General features: G+C 37.8%; 2 protein-coding genes across 8 annotated transcripts in view; one reads left to right on the top strand and one right to left on the bottom strand.

Moving 5' to 3' along the window:
* The window catches only part of Spata17 (spermatogenesis associated 17), a 200,932-nt gene extending 187,490 nt beyond the window's left edge, over positions 1 to 13,442 (bottom strand). For all 3 annotated transcript variants that reach the window (XM_005374709.2, XM_005374707.2, XM_013519819.1), the window contains exons 1-2: positions 13,350 to 13,442; positions 752 to 841 (exon numbers count right to left, since the gene is read on the bottom strand). In XM_005374709.2, coding sequence (XP_005374766.1) covers positions 752 to 841; positions 13,350 to 13,417 — 158 coding nt within the window. In that variant the 5' untranslated portion in view covers positions 13,418 to 13,442. The remainder of the gene's footprint in view (positions 1 to 751; positions 842 to 13,349) is intronic.
* A 126-nt stretch (positions 13,443 to 13,568) lies between these two features.
* Gpatch2 (G patch domain containing 2) overlaps positions 13,569 to 24,886 on the top strand; it is a 162,509-nt gene continuing 151,191 nt past the window's right edge. For 2 of the 5 annotated variants that reach the window (XM_013519835.1, XM_013519852.1), the window contains exons 1-3: positions 13,569 to 13,858; positions 18,999 to 19,159; positions 21,624 to 22,340. In XM_013519835.1, coding sequence (XP_013375289.1) covers positions 19,098 to 19,159; positions 21,624 to 22,340 — 779 coding nt within the window. In that variant the 5' untranslated portion in view covers positions 13,569 to 13,858; positions 18,999 to 19,097. Of the gene's footprint in view, positions 13,859 to 15,090; positions 15,178 to 18,998; positions 19,160 to 21,623; positions 22,341 to 24,886 lie in introns of all 5 variants that reach the window. The other 3 variants (XM_005374711.2, XM_005374713.2, XM_013519850.1) reach the window with 2 other exon arrangements.

A 24,886-nucleotide genomic window follows, 5' to 3' on the forward strand; every position in this document is an offset into this window, starting at 1 on the left:
GCTGAGCTAAATCCCCAGCCCCAGTAAGTCCCTTCTTCGTTGTTACCTTGCAGTCCTTCACGTGCCAAAACCAACATCGTGTTAGTCTGCTGAATTAACAATACTTTTCTGCCATGTTCCTACCTTTTATAGTGGCCAAAGGAAGCCTCCTCTCCAGACTCGAACTTTCCAAGGCTGGCTTCCTCAGGAGAGTGTAAGGAAGTACTGTAAAATGTAACCCTCAGCTTGTTTTCTAAATCATGATCCACTAGGCCTGTCCTTCCCTCTACCTGGGATTAGCTTCTTTTCAGAGTTAAAAGGAGACAGAGAGTGCTTGAACTAGAGAAAAAAGGGATAAATAGAGAAAGGAAATGCTCTTAGTCTTTTGGTATAATCTGAACGACATTACTTGGTTGTCATTTACTTTGCTCTCCCTCCGTGTTAGAGAAGATGGGAACAGCTCCTCAGACCTGTCCTACTCATCACTGAGTTTATTGCTGTACATAAAAACCCAGTCACTAACTACCTCCTATAGAATTCGGGAAAAAGACTCTCATCAAACAATTTTATCCATACTCTTAAGAATTATTAAAAGTAGAGATATGATAAATATTCGATAAGAAAAAACTGAGATTTGCTGTGTATTTCCTTTAAAGGACATGATATAATCTAATACTTTCTTCATGAGTAAAATAAAAGACTATTTGAAATACTCACTACATGAATACATTACATTTTCTGAGAAAAGCGTTTTCATGATAAATCACTGTACCTGATATATGCCCGGACTTGACAGCCCCTAAACCAGCTCTGGATTTTAACTGCTGCATGATTCTCTTTTTTTCTAAATGCATCCACAACACTAAAAAACAAAAAGTTCAATAAGCATTTTATGAGTAACTCTGAGCAATGTAACTCTAAAGCAAGTCACTGTGAAACTTAATTGGTACTTTCCTCCAAAAATGATAATTATAATTCCAATGTCATTTAAATAATTAAACTAAAATAAATAAAAAACATTTCAAAAATAATGAGCTGTGTTTTAAGAATTAACCTTCCTCTGAGAAGCCACGTGCTTTCAACAGCTTTACTTTTTCCATTTTTATAATCGCCTATTTTGCAACTAATTAATTTAACAGTGAGTTTTATTAGGAAATAAAAAACAATTGTGTTATGATGTCATTATTTTAAAGCATAATTATTTGAATTTACTGTTTAAATGCCACTATGCATGTATCATGCAAGATTGAACTGCCTTCATAGTTAATGCATTCATCAGTTAAATAAACGGCCTCCATGTAAAACAAATCTAACATAGAATGTCTGCTCTGGCTAGCATTCTCAGAAGGTCCATTTACGGGGCCGAGCCATGGGACTCAGAAAGATTGGAAACCCAGTGTTTAGGTTTTGCTGAATCGTATACAGAAAAGGCTTAGTCATGCTAATCTCCATCTTCATTTTATGTACCGTGCTGTAACCGCTATCCCCCTCTCCCTTTCCCAATTAGTAGAGCGACATTGCTCATTACCGCTGAGGTCTAGAGTGCCCCCAAATCTCCAGTGTTCGGAGGTAGGGCCTTTGGAAAGACAGTGGATCACGGGGCATCATCCTCATCCTCAGTCCACTGACTGAGTTCCGAGCTGTTGGGAGGCGGGCCTGGCTGGGGTGAGTCACTCAGAAGGGACTGGAATGTTGTATGACTGGCTCCTCTCGCTTTGCGCTTCGCTTCTTGGTTGCCACGAAGTGAGTAGCTTTCCTCTGTTCAAGCCCTTGCACCACGCAGTTTGTGTCATGGAGCCTGCTGACCGTGGGCTGAACCGAAAGCCCCGATCAACCTTTCCTTTTTTCAACCGTGGGTCTCAGGCACTGTGTCCTTGCAGCCGTCTTTTTAAAAATGTTGCATAGAATATTTCATAAATACAGAAAGAGCATTTAGATGTATAAAGATACATGCTATAAAACAATAATTTTTTTAAAAAGTCAATTGTGTAAGTCCCACTGAGCCTAATAAATTTGATGCTGCCAATAATTATGAAGCTTTTTGTGTGTGCGTGTGGCATTTCACTCTCGCCCTTACCCATTTAGCCTTATCTGTCTGAAATTTGTGTTTTATCATTCCCTTGATAGACTTCCCAATGTATGCATCCCGAACAAATATTCCTAAACTCCTCATGGTTTTCATTTATACAAATGAGTTTATTCTGTATGGGTTCAAAGGCCAACTTGTTTGCTACTATTAATATGTATGAACCCTTAATATCACTGACATTGGATGCAGTGATGATTTGAAAACATAAATTTAATCATGCCTTTTCTTTCTGAAACCCTTTAATACCAATCTGCACAAAGCATCCCCAACCTCCTGAGGGAGTCCAGAACCCTCAGGATGTCCAAGTCTTTGCAGATGTGTCCTACACAGATTCTCCCAGGTCTTCGTTCCCCACTGCTCTCACACCGAGCCACTCCACTCCAAGATTCCTTGAGCATGCCACATTCCCTCTCACTTGTAGATCCTCACAAATGACCATTTCCTGTTGAAATGATTTTTCCAACCGTAACTTCCAGAAGGATTTATCTGCACAGTACTCTCAACTTCCTTCCACCTACTAACCACAACATCTTTACTGTGCTAGCTGGGCTCTCATCTTTCTCACGCCTGTCCTCCCACACACAGCGAAGCCTCTGATTCATTAGAGGAGCGCGGCAAATAATCGTGGGAAGAGAAAAGGGAAAATGGAATGAGGGAAGGAGGAAAGGAAAGAAGGAAGGGAAAGAGAAGTAGCCCCATCATGTTTTTCCATACATGACATTTTTACATATTTTCTGTCACGTCCTGCTGTTGACTAGGGTAAGATTTCAGAGGAACAGGAAATTCCCCATTTGGGGCTGGGGATTTAGCTCAGAGGCACAGCGCCTGCCCAGCAAGCACAAGGTCATGAGTTCCATTCCTGGTACTGGAAGAAAACAAACAAACAAACAAATACCCCATTCTCTGAAATCCATGGACTGCCATCTTGTTTCCGTGACTTCTCCACAGCATTTCACAGGTAATTTTGGTCTCTCCTCTTGATGCCTTCCACTCAGCTGTGTGTACTAAATTTGCTTCTTATAACTGGACCTCATTTTGCTTTTTCCATATCTTACTTGACATCTTTCATTCTAAATCTTTATGACCTAGAGGGATGTGTGGTTCTGCTGTCACAGGGTGATACTCCAGAAGTTCAGTAGCTACCCTAATGTGTGTACAAAGCCCTTCTGCCTGGGCTTCAACTATCACTTAAGCTGTCTTTCTTTCCTCTATTTCTCCTTCTCTTCCCTTTTTCCTCCCTTCCCTCCCTAGCTTTATTTTCTATCTTTTTACAGAGTGTTCTTAAACTACTCAAACCATCAGGGAGTGGGAGGATGAGAATAAAGCACACACATTCACCTCATGCTTCTTCAAACTAGTATATAAGGTATCTCATTAGTTACCAGTATTTTAGATTGGGCTCATTCTTAGTGTCATTATAAATGCAAAAGACAAACAATCAAATTCAGTGCTTTGAGTTTATGTTTTTTAATCTGTCATGGTGACACCAGTAGAGTGGAAAATTAAATAATTTCTTTTTGGAGTATTAACAATAATGTATATAAACAAAGCACTTATGTGTTAATAAGAGCTATATGTTGTAAATAAAAGAAAACCACTAAAAGTTAACTAGTTAACTTACTGCTAAGCTTTAACTTATGTGTTGAAATATTTCTATGCACATTTTTCTGTTGCTCTTTTTTAACTGCTTGAAAATGAAATTTCAGATACTTGGGTTACCATTGGGATACTGAATACTCATTCAATATGTCATGAACTGCTAGACATTTTATGTTTAAAATGAAAAATGTGGGTAACACTTTATTTTAATGGTATATTAATTAGTTCCAAATTATAATGAAAATCCTATAGCAGTGAATAAAATATGACATCTACATGAATTTGAAATAAATTTATTATGATCAGTATTATCACAATGAATACTAAATGAATTAATAATGATGAAAGACTGGAAGTATTACCAGTAATGTAATAAAACATCAGGAAAAAGTCAGAACTTTCCAGTAATTTCATCATCCATTGGAAATAAGCACTATCCCCTGTATGACACTATTCCTGTGTATCATTCATGGCTAGAAATTAACTGATAATAAATATAAAATGAGAAAAGAATGTGTGGCTAAATATCTTTACAGTAATATGCAAAAAATGCTTTTACATATGAATAGACTGCTTAGTCTGATCTGTGTATATTAGATATTAATAAATAATAATGAAACCCAATAATCTTTCCTTCTTTCATTATTAGATAATGTGAAACTATTTTAGACAGTGGGAATAAAGTCCCAGTATTAGCTGACTTACGCTACCAGATATGTTGATATGTAAAATGATTGTTGTTTTACATATAAATTCACTGTTTGGTCTTGAGGTCTTACCTGCTGTTCTGATCACTACCCGAGTGCCTAAGGAGAGACACTCGATGTTGAGAACGGGGACTATACTTGAGAACTGGAACCCTATTTCTGGTTTTTGTTGATAGCCCTCATTATTATTACTATTTCACAGCTCAGTGGAAAAGGGGTTGCAATACACTAGGACCACTAGATCACAAAGTAGGAGTTCCCATACTTCATCACACCGATTTCTATCAGTGCATTCTAAAAGTATTTGGATTTACTTTCCTTCCTCTTTTTCACTTCAGTTCCTGACAACCCCATCCGAAAGCCATCAGCAATGGGCGGGGATAATAGGTGTCCATGCTAGCTAGGTTAAAGGGGTGCAGGATCACAGGCGCTGTAGGCCTGGGGTCAAATGTCAGTGCCTGAGCTTGGTAAGGACAGAACTCCCTGGAGAGGAGACTTGGCTTCTGGGTCAAGGAAAGGTGAGGAAAGGGTCCACGTACACGGGCATCCAGGGCAGGGAATGAGAATCCACGACTGACGCAGGTGGCTTCTGGGCATCTGGCTGGCAGGGATGGGATGGTTTACAGCATGGAAGGGTAGAGACTATGCTGGGTGAGGAGGACACCCAGGTAAGAGGGAAAGTGCAAGGGACAGGAGTTTGGTTACGTGTACAGGGATTAATCAAGAAGTACATGAATTGAGAATAGTGGGAGCCAGGATTCTCCCTGTCAGAAAGGATAGGGATGGGCGGGCATGCTGCAGTCCCAGGAGGGACAGGGGGATCCCCAGTGTCTGGGAGATGGACAGCAGACTGGGCAACACAGCGAGACCCTGTCAGAGAGAGAGAGACAGGGAGAAGAACGAGGAGGGAGGGAGTGGGTGGAAGAAAAATGGAAGGAAGGACTGGGGAAGAAAAAGGAAAGAAGGAAAAGAAAGAAAGAAAGGAGGAGGGAAGGGAGACTACTGTAAGCATGAAAATAAGGAAAATGGAGTTTAACACCCTGCATAAAATGAGAGACAAGAGTTCATTCTGACATCACTAAATTTAAACATTGGATGAGGAATGAGAAACATATAGAGTCTGAAGGTACTGCTTTGAAAAACATTTATTGATTGCAAAGGTAAAAAAAGACCATTCCAGTGAAAGCCTAGCAGACATCACCTTCATAAACTGATCAAACTAATTCTGTCAGTTATGGGGCAAATCAAAACCATGATGTGTCTGGTAGGATACAATGAGATCACTGCATCACTTAGGAAATGCTCTTTTTCTTTCTACCAAGAATTGAACTCAGGGCCTCATGCATGCCAGGCAGGAGCTGCACTGCTGAGCTACATCCCTAGCCCGAAATTTTCCTGCCAAAAATATGTAACCTGAATCCAATCAAGAGAAAAACCAGACAAACCTAATTTGTGGGATATTCTAAAAAATAATCACTCTGCAATTTTCAAAAAGTTTGAAGGTGATGTAAATCAAAGTTGAGAAAATGTTCCACACTTAAGACAATCAAAGAGACAAGAGAAACTATCTTTTTGCTATAAAGAACATTTTGAAGGGCAAATGGTAAAGCTTCAGTGGAAACCAATAATTACAGTAGATCATACAAATAGGTCAGTGCTAATTTCCTGCTTTTGATGGTGTAATTGTGACTACATAGAGAATATCCTTATGTGTAAAGCATTTATGGGACCACGTAACATTTATTCTCATATGACTCAGAAAAAAAATATTTGTAATTTTTCTGTAAATTTGAGGTTATTTTAATAATTTTAAATACTATATAGATATTATGTTTATCTTTTCTAAGTCCATAAGCATATTTTAAATAGCTAGTTGAAAACCATTATCTGATAATTCTATTATCTTTACATTTCTGAGTTTGCTTGTTTCTTTTCTACGGGCTGATTTTTTTCCCTCCTGGCTATGTGTCATTTTGCTCCATTTTTATATGAGTTTGGAATTTGCTCAAAAATTTCTCTAGGCCAAAAAAACAAAAAAACCAAACAAACAAAAACAAACAAACCAAAAACAAACCACCCAATAAACCAAAACCAACAACAACCAAAAAAACCCAAACAAACCTAAACTAAAAACCAGGGGTGTTTGGCTAACCTCACTTTTCTTTTTCCTCTGCGATCAGATTCTACATTGTTGGCTGTATTAATGAAATTTAAGACTATTTTCTTGGTTTCTATTAAATAGATTCTACGTTTTCCCTTGTATTTTCATAGTTACTCTTCAACAATCTTACATAAAATGTGTTACTGAGATCTACTTTTGCCGTCCTAAGATACATGATTTTGTGAATCTAAGTCAAATTTTTTTTGTTTCTTTTTTGAGACAGGGTCTTGCTATGCAATTCAGGCCAACCTTGAATTCACTATGTAGCTGAAGCTGGCCTCGAAATAGCAATCTCCTGAGTGCTGGGATTGCAGGTGTTCACCACCATGCCCAGCTGAATCAGAATTTTCTAAAATTAATATTATTGGTACATTTTAAATATACATAATGATCACATTCTTCATAGGGAATTTGTACCTGCAAATTGATTCTTCTTTTTTCCCACTCCCTGCTCCTTCGTTTCCATTTTTCCTTCTGTTCTTTTTCTTTTCCCTTCCTTCCTCTCCCTTTCTCCTCTCCCTTATTCCCCTCCCCAACTGACTGGTTTTTTTCCTGTTGCACAATATCTATTATATATTTCAGTCCTTATTTACCTTTTCAGTTTCTCACACCAGAAAAGCAATGTGATATTTAAACATGTGTCTTTGATTTCACTTAAGACTATGGAATGACCTGTGTTTTGCCTTAATTTGACTCAAAGACTTTTCCATGTCATTATGTGTAAATTTTTTAAAACTGTTTATATTCTACCATGTCTATATTTCTTAATTTATCTAGCCACACTCTTTACAAATAATAAAATTTACTGACAGGCATTTTTCTATTAGAAATAATGCTCCAATGACATTTTTGTATATATGACTCTGAACATAAAATATTCTCTTACACAAATTGTATATATATGAGAGCCTTTCTAGAAGATAAAAGGAAAAAGTGACCTTTATGTATCAAACAACATTTTGAGGCTACTAAAAATGGTATTTAGACAGGCCTGGAGGCACACACCTTTAATCCCAGCACCACTGGAGGCTGAGGCAAAGTTATCACAAGTTGGAACCCAGCATGGGCACCTTAGCAGCGTATATAAAATCCTGTTTTAAAATTTAAATACGGGAAGAAATAAGAGAGGAAGGAAGGAAGAAAGGAAGAAAGGAAGAGAGGAAGGGAAGCAAGGAGGGGGAAGGGAGAGAGGGAGGACGGGCCAGGAACAATGCTCAGTATTTAATTACAGTAAGAAACTGTATGATAAGGAAATGTAGAGAATTACTGTATAATCTTGGGTTGGGAAAGACTACTTCCTGAAGGACTAAAATCTTTCCTAATACCACAGGAACTGATTTACCAGTCTGACTATATAAAAATTTAAAAAGCCAGGTGTGGTGGTAACGGCCTGCTATTCAAGCACTCTGAGAGGCTGAGGCAGAAGGATCACAAACTGAAGCCCAACCCGGGCAACTTAGCAACCTAGCAAGACTGTTTCTTAAAAATATATAAATAAGTGAATAAGGGTAAGGATGCAGTTCAGTGGGAAGGCCTTGAATTCAAGCCCACGTACTCTGAAAAGAAAACAAAGATTAAACAGTGTGGTACGCTGCTGCTGAAAATTTATCACTTTGGAGCTAAGTGACACAGAGATGGGGAAATTCTAAAGGCCAGCGTAGAGGTTACTCATGTTGGCAGAAAAGTGGTGCTGAAGTTGGTATTAGAAGCTGGAAAAAAAAATAATCTGTATTATGTACTCAGTTGACAATCAGTCAGACTACTGCCTGAACTCACCTGGAAGACAGAAAATGGACAGTGAACTTTCAAACTTGCCCAAGGAGATGACTAGGAAGAATTCTTAAGATATCAGCTGGATTCTTCTATCTATATATAATGATGTATCTCGCAAATCTCAGTAACATAATGTTCGTTTAGATTTAACTGTACGTCGGAAGGTAAAACTCGCATTGCTGTTTCTACTATTTCATTCATTTTTCTTCCCTTGAGATTGTTGGTCTGATTTAAAATTCATTTGATTACAGAATATTGTACTTTCTTAAATGTATTTCCTCAGAGAAAAGCCTATGGATGATATAACTCTGAGTCTTTGCATGTCTGAAAATGTCTTCCTTTCATACTGTGCTCAAAACATAAATCTTCGCTAGGATTGTTAAATGCCATCTTGAATGATTAATGATTATCATTTTTTCTATCTTCTACGTTCCTGTGTTTAGCAGATAGGGTATCCAGGGCTAGCATTCTTCTTCAGGAATATTTTTCTTCTGGCAAGATTAGAAGCTTGTGAGGTATTTTTTCCTGTATTCTTGAAATTTCATCCTACAATATCTAAAAAGCAGGTCTTTAAAAGAAATCTGAGACTCAGACAGTCTTTTCTACTCAAAGTGAAACTTCCTTCAGCTTAGAAAAGTTTCTTCTAGTATTTCTTTATCATTAACCTATTTCTTTTCCACTCTAAATCCAGCAGTGATTACCACTCACATATACAAAGTCTTCTGCTATGTCTGCCATCTTATTAATCTTATCACACATCGTTTCTATTTATGCATGTTTATGGATATTTGTTGATTTGTTTTCCTAAAACATTTACATTCTAGTAGTGACCATTTTATCTTTAATTCAGCTTTATATTTCTCAATTAAAATTTTTTTGTTAAAGTAGGTTACCTTTTCTCCTCTAATTTTTATTATGCAAAAGTTACCATCATTTTATTAACACACTGTTTTGTTCATTAGTTTCAACTCCACAGTATCCTCCTGTTTTGGTTGGTGGGCTTAAAATCCTTCCTTTAGGCTAAACTAGCTTTTCCTTAAAGGGTTTGTGAAGTTTCCCTGGGTATTTATGTTCACAGATTTCCAACTTCTTGATATGTACATAGGGGTATTTAGGTTACCTTGCCAGTGATGGACTGAGTCAGCAAAACTTACAATTTTTTTCCTCTTTAATGAGAAAGCAGTGAACATGTTCTCCTTTTTAAAAGAATGAGGCATAGGCAGGATTAGTGTGAATTTTTATTTTGCTTTTGAGTTAAATGGAACTATATCTTATTTCATAAATACGTCTGATATTGGCTGTTAGTTTTAGAAACACATTCTTTCTTTTTAAATATATTTCTCTTTACTTTGTAATTTTTTAAGAAGAAACACTGAAGAATTTTATCTCAGTGAAGGTTACACAGATACCATACATATGCATGTAAAAATTGCAGAGGTGCACATCGACAGTTCATGCACTTCACTAAATATATATGTTACAAATATGCCAATGAAAATTTTGACTAATACATCAATGAACATTTTTAAGTTTTCAATAAAGAGAAAGAAACCCAGGAATAGACATTAACTAATGGATTATTTAACATCCACTCTGTTGATCATATACCTTTTGTATTTTGTCTTTCTGTGATTTCCTATATAATTACAAATTTATTGGGCACTTAAGTAATGTGCCTAATAAATAAATAATGATCATTAACCTTTTTAATTAACATATAAACCAGCAATTTTGTTTCTTTTACAGGTGTTAAAACTAATACTTAAAGAGTTCAAGTAAAGTAAATGTTTAAGAGTTTTTATTCAAATCTAAAGTAACATAGTGCTAAAATTGAATTTTCCCTACGTTTGGCACAAATCATCCCTATACACTTGGAAAAAGCTTTGCTAAGGTTCACTTGTCAAAATGATGAAACAGAAAATTTAGTAATTTAATAGAATAAAAGTGACTCATAGTCAAGTATGCTACTGTTCGGATGCATAGGGCAAGTATGCTGAGATTACTAGGGAAAAGGTGAACGCTCAAATTCAAGGACACTGAACCAGTTTGCTAGTAGGTCTAAGAACACAATTAAGAACTGCTGTTGGTTGCTGGAATAAACAAATTTATATTTTGGGAATAACAGATTCTAAAAGCAACCCCATTAAAGGAAATTATGTTTTAGATTTATACAGGGTAATGAATTGCATGCAAATTATCAGCCTTTAGCTAGTCATTTGTTGGTATTTTGTTGGTATTTTCTTTACCTCAACTGGACTTCGGAAAAGTGCGTTTAAAAAGTATTTACTGCCATGCAGGGACTTAATTATTTAAAACAGGCAGAATTTGGAATTTTGATTCCTTCATGACCTTTAGACTTTCCTTCACACTAAAAATATTATTACTAATAATAATGAAGTGTGAAGTGTTAGGAATGCTAGTTTACTTTCATCATGGCCTTTGCAATAGCACTAATCATTTGTGTAAGCTATCTCCAAGTTTGAGGAAATATGTCCATTGTCAAAAGCCAGAAAATAGGGACAAAGGTTGATCCTGAAATACATTAGGAGAAATTATGTCTTTTGCTGTTGTGTGGTGCTTCATCCGGATTTTCTGGAATAGTGTTCTAGAGCTCCACAAGTATGTCTTTGTAGGTTTTTTGAGGAACCTTCATATTGATTCCACAGTGGTTGTACTAATTTACATTTATGGAAGCGTTCCTTTTTCTGTACATCCCCACCAGCATATTTCATTTTATTTATATTCTTGATGATCACAATTCTGACCAGATGTACCAATCCTTGGTATACACTGAAGGAATTAAAGTCAGCATACCATGGGGATTCCTGTATGCCCAAGTTTATTGTGGGACAAAGTACAGTCTTCAAGATATAGAACCAGGCAAGCTGCCCACTAGCAGATGAACAGATAAGGAAATGTGCTATATATAAAAGATAAACACCATTTTGCCTCTTACAGAAAAATAGATGGGTCTGGGGAGCTTCATGTCGAGTGAAATAATTCAGACTCAGAAAGATAAATATCTCCTGTTCTCCCTGACATGTGGCGTCTAAAATAGATAACAAGAAAGTAGAAGGGAGACTATTAATAAATAAGAGGAAGGGGCTGGGGATTTAGCTCAGTGGAAGGGCGCCTGCCCGGCAAGTGCGAGGTCCTAAGTTCGATTCCTGGTACCAAAATAAATAAATAAATAAACAAGAGGAAGGGAAGAAGGAGCAGAAGAAAAGGGAATAAGAAAGGGGCGGTAATGGAGGGACATGGTTAAAGTGTGCTATGTGCGTGTACAAATCTGCCAAAATGAAGCCTGTTAATCTATATAGCCAATATATATTAATGAAAATGTTGGGAAAATAGATTAATATTTTAATACTCTAATAAATGAAATACATGACAAAGTTCTGAAAACAATGCCTTATATATAATTCATATTTAAGAAATGTTAGGTGTTTCTCTTCTTGTTCTATTTTACTACATCACAATTAAATTTTTAAACACCTATATTCCACACGAGGCAGTAAACGTCACATGGAATGGAAATTATTTCACTTATATATATTTATCATAAGTAAATACGGGGCCTGCCACATGCTCTAAAAGAATGTTAACTAAATAGATAATTTCTAAATGCTACTAAATAGAGAATTTCTAGCTATTTTTAGCATTTTTGCCTAAAAACAAGTGATTGAGAGATTCATTAATGTAATTATTCAACAAATAATTATTGCCCAGCTATTATGTGTCAGGAACTAAGACACTGTTGAGTCTAAAATAAGGGTAAGCAAGAAAAGACATTGTCTTTCTAGGAGCTGAAAAGGTGAGATACATATTGTCTCACAAAAATATCATTGTGATCAATGTTGTAATAGATACATGGTGAAATAATACAGCGGGAGTGAGATAAATATTAAAAGAAGAACTTCTCAGAAAGCCTGTCGTCTTGACTGATTTTCCATTGATCTGCCAAGTCACTGTACTGGGTGACCCAAACTGGAAGTCTGCCGCTGTTACAAGGAGCCGCTCCCTAGTCGTAGGGAGCCGAAAAGCGCTGCTAGTACCTTCCTCAGCTCTCCTCTGTTAATTAATAGGTATAGCGGTACTGATCATCTTGTCAGAATAGTTCACTTGCACTTTAAGACGGGGGATGAGTCATGGAACAATAGAGATCACTGTGACAAAGGTGGCTCCAATGCCTGGACAGGCCTGGGGCCACACTGAGCTCCGGGCCCAGTCAGGCCACTGCACCTTCCCGGACAGGGACAGCTCAGATTTCACCAGAGAAGTGATGATGTTTAAGAAAAACCCATCACTTTACAATTTCATCAATGCTGGGATGTTCCTTAAATCATTTCCACACAGGTCTCTAAGCCTCTCTGTCTCTGTTGAAACCCTTGTGTGGATAACGTTACTTTTATTTACTTATTTATTTTTTATTTTAAAAATAAAAGGAGGAAAACATTAACAGACAGACAACCTTTTACAAAACGGCAAAAGAACAGTACAGACAATACAGAGTTACAAACAAAGCGGTAGGAAATTAACAATGCTTGTTGTATTACATATTGATATTTTCAAAGTGGTTTCTCATGAAAACAGATAGACATGCAATGTTGATCAATCAAGGACTCATTGACAGTTTCTTTCAGCAAAGAAATAGAAGACAGTAGAACAACTACATTAACTATTCTGTCTATACATACATACAAAATTTCTCCTTCTTTCCCTTCTCTTTTCCCACATCCCAGTTGCCCTTTACCCTCGAGTGTTTTCCTATCATTTCACAATGTCTATCATACCTCCTAGTTTAAAGTAACTCTTTCAGGTTTTACACTAGTGAAACAATGCGGTGCTTGCACATGCAGGTCTGGTTTACTTCACTCAGGAGTATGCTCTCTAGTTACTTTTAAACTTCTGCTTCAGTTTGCAGCCGCTAAGCGGGAGAACTGGGTGCTGTTTAAGGAATTAAGTACTCTGTCCTCAGAAAAGTCCCGCAGAGGAACAAGGGGCTCAAGCCCTGCCGCCAATCCCACTCTTCCTGACTTACCTGTTCCTAAAGTAGTACTGGTTTCCTACAAACCCCGAGCGAGCCTGCAGCCGGGCTAACGTGGCCATGAACTCCGCCCAGGCTCCCGGCTGGTGTTACTCCGTCTCCGTGGCAACCGGGCTGAACCATTGGCCAGTCCCGGAGGGTTCACTTTTCTTTTCTTTATTTCACCGTGATTAGGTTTTAAGAACACCAGAAAAAGAGCTAGGAATTTTTGGCTAGTGAAAGTTTAATTTATTTCTCTTTTCTGTCAGTGAAACGCTGCCACTAAAAGAAGGCAAGCAGTGTTGGGGGGCGGATTGATGGTTGCGTCCAGCTTCCGGTTTCCGCCTCTGGGCCGCTTCCGGAAGCTCTCCTTAAAATACTGAACTGCTCTTTGGAAGTCACCCGGCCGGAGTAGTTGGAGTCAGTTCTCGGGCCTGAGCCTCCAGGCCAGGCTCCTGGGTGTCGTTAATGTTCGGGGCCGCCGGGCGCCAACCGATCGGAGCTCCAGCCGCCGGGAACAGCTGGTGAGGCTGGCGGCCCTGGGGAGGGGCGGTCAGGGGCGGGTGCCCCGGCCGAGGCCGCCGGACTGCCGCTGCGGGGCGGGAGTGGTGACGGACGGCGAGGACGTGCAGGCCGGGGCCGCTCTCCTGCCCGGCGCGGACCGCCTGGAGGAGGCGTTTTGGTGTGTGCTGAAGCCGTGTGGAGGAATGCAGTACATGTTTGCCGGTGGCTTGTGTCACACTTAGTGTATTGTAGTACCAAGCGGTTCCCGGCCCCTGATTGCCGGCAGCACTAGGGACAGGGTTACTTTACCGTGATCCCGGCCCTCCTGCCCATTTTCTCGCTGAAATTACCCGAGGATACTAAATTTGTTGGAATCTCAGAAATCTACATTTCTAGAAATTTAATAGTGGGAGAGACAGCAATCTCTGACCCCCACTTCCCTTTCTGTGGCTTGGGTATGGGTCCCGTTTTCCGCTACCTTGAGCGTTCTAGGGTTAAGTATGAGTTTGGTAGCGTGGCCATAGTTTCATCTCTCCGTTACTACTTTAGAGTAATACGCTTGCTCTAACTTCTCGGAGTGCTCACGGATTAACTTTATCCTTATGGCAAAGTTGGTATCCTGTGATACCACAAGATCCCAAAATACTTAAATGATTTGTCCACATTCGCCCTGGATATTTTAGAGATAAAAGTTATTCCTCTTTTTTAGTTTAGTTTTGTAGTTGGAAACTCTGTGATGCCTGTCCTTTTTTTTTTTTTCCCCCTCTCGAGCCTTTTTCTTGCAAGACAAGCAGTGAAATAAGTAAATTTTCCACCGACAACGCTCAAACTACAGTTTTGACCAAAAGATGGAAGAATGTTGCCTGAAAGTACATATCCATTCCTAGATTCTGCAGAAAGTAGAAAATGAGGAATTAGTCTGTGATCGCAAAGAAAATTTCTGATCACCTATATCTGAAAAGTTGAAAGAGTATCTTGTCCCAGTTACGTTGAGTTGGAGCAGATCATTCTTCGTTCGTTGTATAATGAATGTAGATGTGGTTAAAGAACCTTTCATAATCACATTTTCCAGTAAGAAAAGCAGAGAGCACTTTTTGTAATGAGACATTTTTTTTGAATGGCATAATTAAGGTGGAATAAAAAACAGTTTTTTAAGTGCTTGATGTTATTACTTCTGGCAGTTGTATGTACTTGTGTAGCCCACACAAAACAAGATAAAGGACATTTCCACCCCCTGTAATTACCTTTCCAGTATACCTGTCTTAATCACCATTTGATGTCTTGTTAAAAGAGGAAGACAAAATATGCTGTACAGATTGTCCCCCTCCTTGAATTGTAGGTAAGTTATTACTTGGTTAAAAAGTATGATCCACACAGTTCCTTGCTGTACCTTCCGCTTCACTCCCAAATCGTGGAGGTACTTGTGTGCAGTGTCTGTATAATGTAGCAAAACCCTGAGCTCTCTTGAAGAGGCTCTCCTCTTTTTACTTCTTGACGGACAACTCAGCCCTTTTAATGGCAGCAGAGTATAACTGTAGCATCTGGCACTTGGTGTTTTTGGATAAAATTCTAAAAATCTTGCCTGATTTGGCAGGATGAATGTGTTACAGAACACAATAACCTTTATTTTCTAGTTTAGTATTTCTTACTGGAATTTTCTTTTTCATTGATTGAACAAATATTTGCTAAACCGTACACGTTTGTTTTACCCCCATGATGAAATCTCAGTGCAGCTGGGGTTGCTGCTAAGTTATTACAGTACTTGGTGCCAGTGCTTGCATATATATATGTCATCCTGTGTAAATCCTTGCAGGTAGGTGCATTACTCTCTACATTTTATATAAGGTGACCAAGAAGCAAAGATCATTTAAACAACCTGCCTAGATATCTTACTTGCGGTGATTCCAGTGTGCCTAAAGAAATTCCAAACCATCTGGTATACTGCCTGCGTATCTGAATAATGTACAGCATCTCTAGGAATAAGCGAACCACAAATTGATGCTCAAATTTGTTAGCCAACCTGGAATTTCTGAGGCATTTAAGGCCCGTCTTGATGTTGTAAAAACATTTCTCCAGTGTGGAGGTTGGTTTCTTAATTTTTAGGCACCAAATGGAAAAATATAGATGATTTTTCTTTTAAACTATGGTATTCTATTTATTTACCTCTGTTACTTGCCTTTACTTTTTTACTTCAAGGCCATTAAAATAAGCTATCAGCTCTGCTTTTATTTCTGCAGTTTTATTTCTCTTGGTATTTTGATTTTCTTTAGGTCTAGAAAATTGCACAGTAAAAACTGCATTTTTTAATAACTCATTTTTTTCTTGAACTCAATTTCCTCCTGTCAGTTTTGTATGATTCATAATTCTCTTTCAATTATGGATCAAAGCAATAGCTAGAATGAATTTGAGCAAGTAATTAATTTTGCTATAGCTTCCTAACATCCTATTTATGTCAAGCTAGAAACCGTTAAAAACATCTTTGATAATTTTCTTTTACCCTCACATTTACTTAACTAAAAACTTCAGAGTTAATGTGGCAGAAAATTTGAAGTCCAAACTGTCAGAATTTTTCAGCCAAGTCATATTTTTCTTTTGCCATTTGGCAGCACACATTGGATAGTTTGCTCATCCTGAAGAGTTTTAAAAACTTACGTGTTACACAGTGTGGTAGGACTTGAATTAATGTTCAGTTGTCTTCTCATTCATTGTGTAGGAATTCAGGTTATGTTATGTAGTCACTAAATATTAAGTGAGCATATATAAGCAATAAGCAAGACTCATTATGTCCTCTACCTAAAATGTACTTGAATATACGGATGTCGACAAGAATTAGGATTCCCTTTTAGAGCCTAAGCCTTTGTCTTGTTTTAGTCTGACTTTGTTTCATTGAGGCAGTTTCTTCTTCGAGTAGTTTGCATTGTGGAAGCATTTAGAAGAAATAAGAAAGTTTCTAATGGCTCTTAAAGTCATTAAATGAAGTAACAAAAAATTCGAAACAACAGTCCTCAGATTTGAATACAAATGAACTTTCCTTATTAAACCATTAAATTGCAAGTTAGAATTAGACTTTTTTCTTTAAAGCTCCTTGTGGCTTGGTTTTCAGCAAGTGGCCAGAGTAGGGAGAATAGAAATCTTGCTGAGGTCCTTGTGCATGGTGGCAAAGGTGACAGGGAGGAGCTCCCAGCAGCACCTGCAGTTGAGCACCAGGCAGAGCAGCTTTGCCCCCGGGGGAATGATTTTTTTCTGTTTGATAGAGAACCTTGTGACTGAACTGGGAAAGAGTGCTTTCCTTACCCTTTTTCCTTCTCCTGGTATCTGTATATTAAAATAGGACTAGCTTAAGTATATACCTTTTTTTCTTTTTTAAACTTAGGGGTTTGGGAACTTTTTAAAGCTTGATAGTGTCCGTAAGGAGTCCAGGCACTTCCTAAAATGGTATGCAACTGCTTGGCATGTGTCTGTCATTTCTCCCTCTATCCCCAAATCAGAATAGTTTCTGACCCCTGAAAGGTGGTAGGCCTGTGCTTGTTGTTATGGTAACCTCTGGATTTCACATGAGATCACACCTTGAAAGCTTCTGGCTTGCTGCTTTGATGCTCAGTTTCTCTTGTTTGTAGGCAGAGGTTTTGAATGATGAAATCATTTCTCTCAACAGTAAGTACCCACTCTGATCCTCAGCAAGTCCCTTCATGGTAGAACTTTCGCTTATTTTTGTGATGAGTGAACAGAGTATAAGTACTCTGTCCAAGGTTCCATGGCTAAGAATATAAAGGAATTCGGCTTCCATATTCATAGCCTTGATCCTAAAGCTCGTGTTCTCGATATAATTTCCTCCCAGCCTTCTTTTTTCTTTAGAGAATACTATTCCATATTTATTGCCTTGTGTTAATGTAACATTGCAATGAATCATTTATATGTTTCAGAAAAAGGTAGTTCTTCCTTATCCCAGTCTACCTCTTTCAAAAGAAAGAAAGTTTAATTCTGATTAATAGCTTATTTAGATAGATAGGTTAAGGAAACCTTTACTGTAAGGATTATTCTTAATTTCTTAAAATTCCCCCCCAAATACATAAAAGGAAAATAACTAAAATATAAACTTAATAAATTAGTAGGTCTAGATATGAAATTATCTTGATCAATACTCATACCATTATGGATAGAAATTCACAAATTCCAACTAACAGCATAAATCCTAATCAAATTTAAGGTACTTCTTGTGGATCATATTGTGTTTAATTAGTCAAAATGTAGCCCTTACTGTGGGATCTTTAATTTTTACCATTTGCGTGGTTAGTTACCAGCGTAGTCCATGCTATGAAGTGTTAATTTTAATGTGTGTTGTTTGCCTGTTTGCTGAATACTTTTTGCACTAATTAACATTTCCTGACTTGTGAGTAGTCATAGCATGGGTCTGTTAATATTGGTCTTTACTGCATATTGTCTTAGGACAATGTTATTATACACATTGGCTTGTATGCATATAGAATCCAACACAGAAATAGTTCTTTCTTTCCTTTAACTTTTGAAAGACAACTAAAGTTGTACTTAGCAACTTACATTTAGTTTTCCACTAATAAAATTACTTAATTTGTAGAAGAAATAATTCATGTTTTACAGAGGTGAAGATAAGAATTTTACTATATACTGAGTGATGAATATTTGATTTCTTTCCTTAACTACATATTTAGTAGCTGTACCCAATTAGTTCTAGTCCTTTGGGGAGGACTTAGTTGTTACTAAGTTCCTCCTTAAGGAAACATTTGAAGAAAATTTCTAAACTCAGTGCCGTGTTTTCTTCATTAATTGATCTTCCTGACTTGCAGGTATACATTTTTAGGAAGACCTTTTCCTGAAATGATTAGAGCCTGGTAGTAAGGTACCCAAGGACAGCAAATCATTTACTTACTGAATATTTAGTATTGCTTAGAAAAAGACAAACATACAAACTTGATTTTGAGGGCAAAAATTCTTAAAAATGGCATATCAAGTATTATATCAATCATGTATTTTATGTTGTTCAGCATAATCTACTGTCACCTGAAAAGAATGCTCATCTGCTTATTTTTTTTTTTTTAAATCCAGCTTTCTATAGGTAGTGGGATTATAATTTTGTTTGGGGATATTCTGTTCATTTGGACAACCTTTATTTTTGTTTTTTAGTAACGGGAATTGATCCCAGGACCTCGTGCTTGCCAGGCAGACACTGTGCCACTGAGCTATATCCCCGGCTCAATTTGGACAATCTTAAGTAAACTATTAATGAACTGTTGTTTTAGACGTTATACCCAGTGCCAGCTGTTCCCAGAAGATTTTACTTCCAAGTGAGTTTCAATTGAAAAGAAATTGTTTTTAATGATGTAAATACTAAACATCCAATTAGTTGAATAGTGCAATTCAAGCTAATACTCTGGATGTTCAGTAAATACATATTTATACAGAAAAGTTCTGTATTTCCGGTTTGTTCTCCAGATAGGAAAGATCTTACTTAGAAATAGTTACTAACTATGTTTAGGGTACCGTGATTCAATACAGTATTCTTCTATTGCTTTAGTGCAGCTGTCAAAGCAAAGAGGAAGAATGGACCCTTACGATCACTTTTCTGTGTGACCTGATCACAGAATGGACCCTTACGATCCCTTTTCTATGTGACCAGTTGGTACCTGTTTTACCTGAGTGATGCTGGCGAAGCATCTCCTGACATTTAGTGTCAGTGCTGGTTGCATTTAGAGAAACAAAAGACAACTATTCCCCCCACAGTAATGGGCATAGACGCCTTTGGGTTATCACTGTAGTCAGAAATGCAGCTAATTCAGATGTGCCGCACACGTATGTCTTAGTCTAACCTGGGTTCTGAAGCTGGAGTTATACATGGAACCTTTATAAAGGAAAAGAAAATCGCAGCTGTCTTCAGAATTTATTTACAAGATACATATTTGAGTCGCTGTGGTTTTAAAAATTATAAAACCATGTAGGCTTTTAGTTTATACACTTAGATTGCCAAGGGGGAGAAATCTAGGAAATACAAACCACGTTAATCGGAAAGCAGTCCTGTGTCCTGCACTCACCCACAGTATGCATTCTGCTAACCACCGAGGGGTTGGTTCCTTGAGCTCAGCTGGCCTTCACTGCCTGTACCACCTTGTGTGGCTTTAGGTTCCCTTCCCCCTTTCTCCACTCAGAATAATATAACACCTAACAGTGAATCTTTTGGCTCTTACACAGAGATGTGTTAAATCTGTCTCAATGATTAAAGCAGGAGTACCTGGTAGTAAGTCAGTGATAAGCACTGAAACGGCGTAACTGTTGGCTGCATGCGTTGGTGCTCTAGAATCAGCCTGCTAGAGTTCAAATCCTGTCTGTATGGCATATATGTGTCACGTTGTGAAAACAGTCCCTGTGTCTGCATTTCATCGGCTACTTGAGGACTGTCGTTTGAGAATGAAATGATGTAATACTATCTGGATAATGCATTTAGAAATGGGCCTGGCAAACAGTAAATACTCATATGTGTGTATTATAAACTGTGAATTCACTTGAATCTTTGTGTGCTTGGTTTGAGGTTATCATTAAATGCAGAGAAAAAGTTGCATGTTGTTACAGGGCACTTGCTAGTGTGTGACACTGAAGATGATGAGGGTGTGTCTATGGAGAGCACATAAACTATGGTTTCGCAAACATGCCTACCTGCCGACCATATTTGCTCATTTATGTATTCCTCCTGGCTGCATTTGCTTTATAATGACACCTTAAGCAGTGAGAGATCCTAGTATTTGTTACTTGGACCTTAGCAGAAAAATGTGTATACCTGTGGTATAGTCTAGAGAAACTATATAGGCCCTTGGAGGACTGTGGAGAATATTTTGATCCCTGGGTGACTCTAGAACTTGACTTGAGAAGGGACCGCCTGTGATCTTCGTAGGAGAGGTATCTGTCCCATTCGCCATGTTTGAAAAGTAAAATCAGATACCTGTGCTCCTTATCACACTGCTTATCTAAAACCTCAGAGAGTTGGGTAGGAAAGAACCCTATAGTTTCTTAAAGGCCCCGAAGAGCACTGATGCTTGTCCTTGTGGACACTGGGCAAAAGTGACTGCTGTGGAGTGAACTGATGATGCTCCTTTCGGGCCAGTGAGGCTACAGTTTTGATATGAGAATAGTTTGTGCGTCACTGAGTTACGAGAAGAGTGGAGCCTAAACATATTCCTAGTGTTTGGCTAAACTTCCTTTTCTTTATTTTCTTGAATATACCTGGCTGTGTTTCTGTCTGCTTCTTGTAATCATGAGGTTGAGTTTAAAACACATGGTAAGTGGATCTCATGCTTCTTTGCTTAGAAATTAGTGGGCAGGGAGTGGACTGATAGTGTTTTCCTATGTACTGTAGGAAACTGTGTTCTAGAAGAAGGACAAAAGGAGACCAGGGAACAGAGCTTTTCCATAATTACATGGTAAAACTATGAAACTACAGGAATCTTGGAGCCGGATTGTGCTTACTCTGTCTTGTAGTCATTTCTGTGTTTAATAAAATAGCACCCGAGCAGAGGCTTCAAAAGGAGTTCGAATATTTGAACCAATAGAGACAAATGGATTGTGGAGCACAGAAGGCCTCACATGAGCTCATGAGTGAAGAGGACTTTATATTTTCTAATACGTTGAATAGGGAAACTCAAACACTTCACAATGTCTATTAATTTTTAATTTAGAGTGAATTGTGTGCTGTAAAAAACTAGATGTGTGCAGTTGAGGGTGAGTTGGATTTACTTCTTTTTTTTTCTCTGAAACACTTAGGCATTTCAGTAGAACTATGGAGGAGCTGGTTCACGACCTGGTCTCAGCCCTGGAGGAGAGCTCAGAACAAGCCCGCGGTGGGTTTGCCGAAACGGGGGACCACTCTCGCAGCCTGTCCTGCCCTCTGAAACGCCAGGCCCGGAAAAGAAGAGGGAGGAAGCGGAGGTCCTGCAATGGCCACCACCCATGGGAGACTGGGTACTGCCTAAGCGAAGGCTCTGATTCCAGTTTAGAAGAACCAAGCAAAGACTATAGAGAGAGTCACAATAATAATAAGAAAGATCACAGTGACTCTGACGACCAAATGTTAGTGGCCAAGCGCAGGCCGACCTCAAACCTAAATAATAATGTCCGAGGGAAGAGACCTCTGTGGCAGGAGCCCGACTTTGCCGTTGACAACCTGGGGACCAGAACTCTGCGCAGGAGGAGAAAGGTAAAGCGCATGGCGGTGGATGTCCCACAGGACATCTCCAGCAAACGGACAATGACCCAGCCGCCTGAGGGCTGTAGAGATCAGGACATGGACCATGACAGAGCCTGCCAGTATCAAGAATTTACCAAGAACAAAGTGAAAAAAAGGAAGTTGAAAATAATCAGACAAGGACCAAAGATGCAAGACGAAGGCGTCGTTTTAGAAAGTGAGGAAATGAACCAGGCCAATAAAGACAAAATGGATTATGAAGAGCAAAAGGTCTCAGATGAGCTCATGAGCGAAAGGTGAGCAGAAGGTATTTCACGTTTTCTAAATATAAAAGTGTTTGTCTGCAGTGTTTGTAGTTGGATGTGTTTTATATGTTAATTAATTCTATTTTAAAATAATTATAAATTGTAATAATGGTAGTGATATTACTGTTTAGCCATGGTTATATTTCCTTAAAATTTGTGATGTTTTTGCACAAAGCAAAATTGCTTATTTGATTTACATGAAGTCTTTTGATTGTGTTATAATGACTTAATTTTCAGCTACAAGGAGAAAAAGAAATAGATTTTCAGTGGGAAAACATGTGCTTTTGAACAGCGGTACATTTACAATGCTCAGTCTTAGATGTAAATTATTTATTTGTTTAATTATAGAGCTTTAGCCATTGGTGTTTTTTATAATATACAATTCATCAGTCTATTCTGATTCCTGAGAATTAAAAGTTTATACCGCTTTGACATGTATGTGACTTGCTATTTTAAAGTACCTGCAGTTTGGTAGGCATTCTGCTCACTGATGAGTTGCGAGACCCAACTCATGATCTAGAAACACCTGACTTTGTTGTTAGAAATCTGGAAGAAGAAACGATCCTTTGCCAGTTAGTCTGATCCATTCTAGGAAGCACTTATACCACTTTGATAACCATTGAGTACTATTATGACAGCGTCAAAAGGTAAGTGATCTTTTTTCTTTCACATAGATTTGACGGTGCTTGTAGGAAATGAGATACTGACAATGTTCATCCTTTTAGACGTGTGTCCTTAAAACCAAGTGTATAACCATGAGCCAGAAAAAAATTTCCTTATAAATGGAATGGGAACTAGTATTAAATTATTGATTTGTAGGACTAGGATAATTTTAATTGTGTGGCCTCTGGGATATTTTCATTTTGTTTTGTTTTATTTTGTGTATAAATATTACAGACATGATTAGGACCTGCTGGAGTTTATAGAATGACTTACTTATTAGACACTGTTTACTAGTCATGTAATTTTTCTTAAAGAAGTAAAGTATAGGTAAAGTAGAAAAAATATTTCAGGAAGGCTTGAAAAATTATAGTACCTGCTTTTCTTTCAAGAAAGTTTTGATACTTTTACAGGGGAATGACAGTTATTTGTTTGCTAGTCATGGGCCATTGTAGCTGAGGACCACTGAGGCTGACTTAAAAGTAATTATCTTTCAATTTTTGGGGCCCAGATAAAATTCTTAATTCTGGATTATTTACAGTTAGATTATTTGCTTTCTGTACCGGTTGTGCAAGCCCCTTTATTTATTACTTTTTGATTTCCTTTTATTGATCTGTATCTTATATCCTCACCTTTGAAACAGAAATGAGATGAAACTCCCCTCATTTATTTCTCTTCATTGTAAAAAAAATTTTCTTGAATACCTGCCAAGTATGATGAGGCAATATGGTTGCTCAGATTACCCTGCAGTCCATGTCCTGATTTTTTTTAAAGAAAAAAAGAAAACAATAACAAAAAACAACAATGAAGACAAAAACAATACAAAAACAATAAAAACAATACAGAATTTCAAAACAAGATGATAGAAATTAACAGTGGCTGTTATATTACATATTGTTATCTTCAACGAAGTTGCTCAGATCATCAGATGCAAGAATACAAGATCAATCAAACAATTAAAGACAATAACAAGTAATAAAAAGCACATTAGAAAGGATACAGAGCTTCATCAAACAAGATGGTAGGAATTCAGCAATGGCTGTCATGTTGAATATTGTTGTCTTCAAAGCAGTTGTTCCGATTACCAGGTATAAGTATGCAAAATGGGTCAAGATAAAAGAAAAAAAAAAAAAAAACAATTTAAGCATTAACTGTTCCTTTCACCAAACCAACAGGCATTATCCCAGCTATCCTTGTATATACATATATATTTTTTTCTTTAATTTTAAAGAGAAAATATCAAAAACAAAATGACAAAATCATAGGCATTAACAAAACAACATAAAAGCAATAAAATTTCCTCTCACCTGTTTTGAAATTCTGTATCATGTCCTGATTTTTAAAGCAGGTATTTTCAGTCTTGCATGAAGTAAAAAATGCTTATTTCCTCTGATTTTGAATTTTTGTGTTTAATATTCTTTTGTTACTTACGCATTAGGGGCAGATTGCCTCTGTGGAAAGATTGCTAATTCATTCAGCCTTTTCTTAACGAGAATAATTATTGCCCAAAGTTTTCCTATTATAAAACACTTCATAGAGTCGGGTATATAGCTCAGCGGCACGAGCATCTGCCTGGCAATTGCAAGGTACTGAGTTCAATTCTTTTTACAAAATAAATAAATACATAAATAAATAAATTAAAAAACACTGTATTTTCTTGGAGCTAATTTATAAGTAAGAACAACTTTGTGTTGTTGTTGTACGTGTATCTCAGATTTAACACACATCCAGTGCACTAACATGCAGTCGCTGGCGGTACCTGGTCTAGTAACAGACTGTCCTCAGCGGCCTCCTGGACTGGAATAGCCAGGCCAGCAGTTGTTGCGAATGTGACTCAGTGCGGAAGATAACCCTGGGGGAAGACTTCGCGAAGGAGC

This window comes from Chinchilla lanigera, unplaced genomic scaffold (genome assembly GCF_000276665.1).
Source record: "Chinchilla lanigera isolate Chin_1 unplaced genomic scaffold, ChiLan1.0 scaffold00005, whole genome shotgun sequence".
In the NCBI taxonomy this organism is placed as follows: domain Eukaryota; kingdom Metazoa; phylum Chordata; class Mammalia; order Rodentia; family Chinchillidae; genus Chinchilla; species Chinchilla lanigera.